The sequence below is a fragment of the Vigna unguiculata genome, chromosome 8, assembly GCF_037176805.1.
Source record: "Vigna unguiculata cultivar grain cowpea cultivar isolate G323 ecotype 2 chromosome 8, ASM3717680v1, whole genome shotgun sequence".
In the NCBI taxonomy this organism is placed as follows: Eukaryota; Viridiplantae; Streptophyta; class Magnoliopsida; order Fabales; family Fabaceae; genus Vigna; species Vigna unguiculata.
Window position 1 is genome coordinate 21,127,333 of NC_140799.1, and position 2,321 is coordinate 21,129,653.

Genomic DNA, 2,321 nt, shown 5'->3' on the forward strand with positions numbered 1-2,321 from the left:
ACATGCTACACCGAATATGATCTTCACCCATGTGTATACCCAAGTTCATGTCTCACAACTTTTCAATCAGTTCTAGCTCTTTCACCATCATAGCAGACAAGTGAAGTCTCTTCCTACTCAGGGCATCTGCAACGACGTTAGCTTTACCAGGATGGTATAGAAGTTCAAAATCATAGTCTTTTAAATACTCCATCCAACGCCTCTATCTCATATTCAACTTCTTTTGATCAAATAAGTACTTTAAACTTTTATGATCGTTGAACACTTGGAACTGTGAACCATATAAGTAATACCTCCAAGTCTTGAGAGCAAATACCACTGCAGCTAATTCCAAGTCATGAGTAGGATAGTTCTTTTCATGCACCTTCAGCTGACGAGATGCATATGCGAATGGTCATTTCTCTTGCATCAGTACACAACCCAACCCCTGATATGAAGCGTCACAATACACCTCAAATGTTTTAGTCGTGTCTGGAATAGCCAGAATTGGTGCGGTAGTCAATCTTCTTTTCATCTTCTTAAAACATGCCTCACACTCATCTGTCCAAGAGAAAGGTTGGTCCTTTCTGGTGAGCTGCGTCAGTGGACTCACCCTCTTGGAGAAACCCTCCACAAACCTCCTATAGTAACTTGCCAAACCCAAGAATCTTCGCACCTCTGTAGCTATCTGTGGTCTCTCTCACTTCACCACTGTTTCAATCTTTGCCGGATCCATCGCTATTCCTTGGGCTGAGATTACATGGCCCAAGAATTGTACCTTATTCAGCCAAAACTCACACTTCGACAGCTTACCATACAACTTATGCTCTTTCAGAACCTCCAATGCCATTCTTAGGTGTTCTGCGTGTTCTTCCCGACTCTCAGAGTATATCAATATGTCGTCAATGAATACAACGACAAACTGATTCAGATATGGCCGGATGATTTTGTTCATGTGGTCCATGAAAATTGCAGGAGCGTTTGTCACCCCAAACTACATCACCACATATTCGTAGTGTCCATATCGTGACCTGAAAGCTGTCTTTTGCACATCCTCAGGCTTGACCAAGATCTGATGATATCCAAACCTCAATTCAATCTTAGAGAACACTACTGCTCCTCTCAATTGATCCAGCAAGTCATCAATTCTTGGCAACAGATACCGGTTCTTAATTGTCAGCTTGTTCAACTACCAGTAGTCCACACACAATCTAGAGCTGCCATCTTTCTTCTTCGCCAAGAGCACAAACACTCCCCAAGGTGATGTACTCGGTCGAATGAATATCTTCTCAAGCAGGTCCTCGATCTGCTTCTTCAACTTGGCTAATTCTACCAGTGCTATCTTGTATGGTGCCATCGAGACTAGGCCGGCTGTAGGGATGAGATCAATAGTGAAATCAACATCCCTACTTTGGGCAACTCAGGTATCTCATCTGGAAACACACCTGTATATTCATCGACCACTAGAATCATGCTAATTTGTTCCTCGGTGCTCTTCTTTACTGTCTAAGCCACTATCATAAAGTAAGTAGCTCCAACTTTAATCTGTTTCACTGTCTGGTTAGATGACATCATTTCCAGTCCCTTCGTATTTGGAAATACCACTCTACGTTGTCTGCAATCAATCACGACGTGGTTATTGGCCAACCAGTCCATACTCAGAATCACATCCAAACCCTCCATTGGCAAGCATATAAGATTCACCTTGAACCTACGACCTGCCACCTCCATAGGGCATCCCACACAGACAAAAGTGGTGGATACCTCGCCAGATGCTGATGTCGCAACTATTAACTCGCATCCCAGCTCGCACATCTCTAGTTCGAACCTACTCACACATTCATTGGATACGAATGAATGGGTAGCTCCTAAGTCATACAACACAACAACCTCGTGATCAAACAAAAAACAAGTAGTATGCACTAGGTTACCTGATTGGGTTGCCTCGGTGGTCGTCAAGGCGAACACATGACCTGGTGCTCTGGGCCGCTCTCCCACTGGCTTATTCATTGGCGCTACTCCAGCTGGTTTCTTGTTAGGGTAGTGATGTGCAAAATGCCTTGTCTGATCACACACATAGCACTTGCCAGTGCTACTACTGCTACCCGAGCTGCTACAGGGTTTTTAACAATCCCTCGTAAGGTGTTTGCCACCACAGTTATAGCACTGTAGTTTTCTGGCCGAAGAATGTGGTCTGTCATATGGCTTCTTCTGATGTCGAGAGTCTGTGGTAGTCTTCTGAGGTCGTGCTACTCTGCTGGGCCCCATCTTCAACTACTTGATTGCCTTGGCCTACTCCACCAAGATTGGGAACTCTATGATCCTCAAAGATACGGGGAATC

At 44.4% G+C, this 2,321-nt stretch overlaps 1 protein-coding gene across 1 annotated transcript; it reads right to left on the reverse strand.

Moving 5' to 3' along the window:
* Positions 1 to 1,485: 1,485 nt before the first annotated feature.
* Positions 1,486 to 1,989, reverse strand: LOC114194949 (uncharacterized). The gene has a single exon (XM_028085352.2). It carries the CDS (start codon positions 1,987 to 1,989, stop codon positions 1,486 to 1,488), a length of 504 nt encoding a protein of 167 aa, XP_027941153.1.
* Between the last annotated feature and the right edge of the window lie 332 nt (positions 1,990 to 2,321).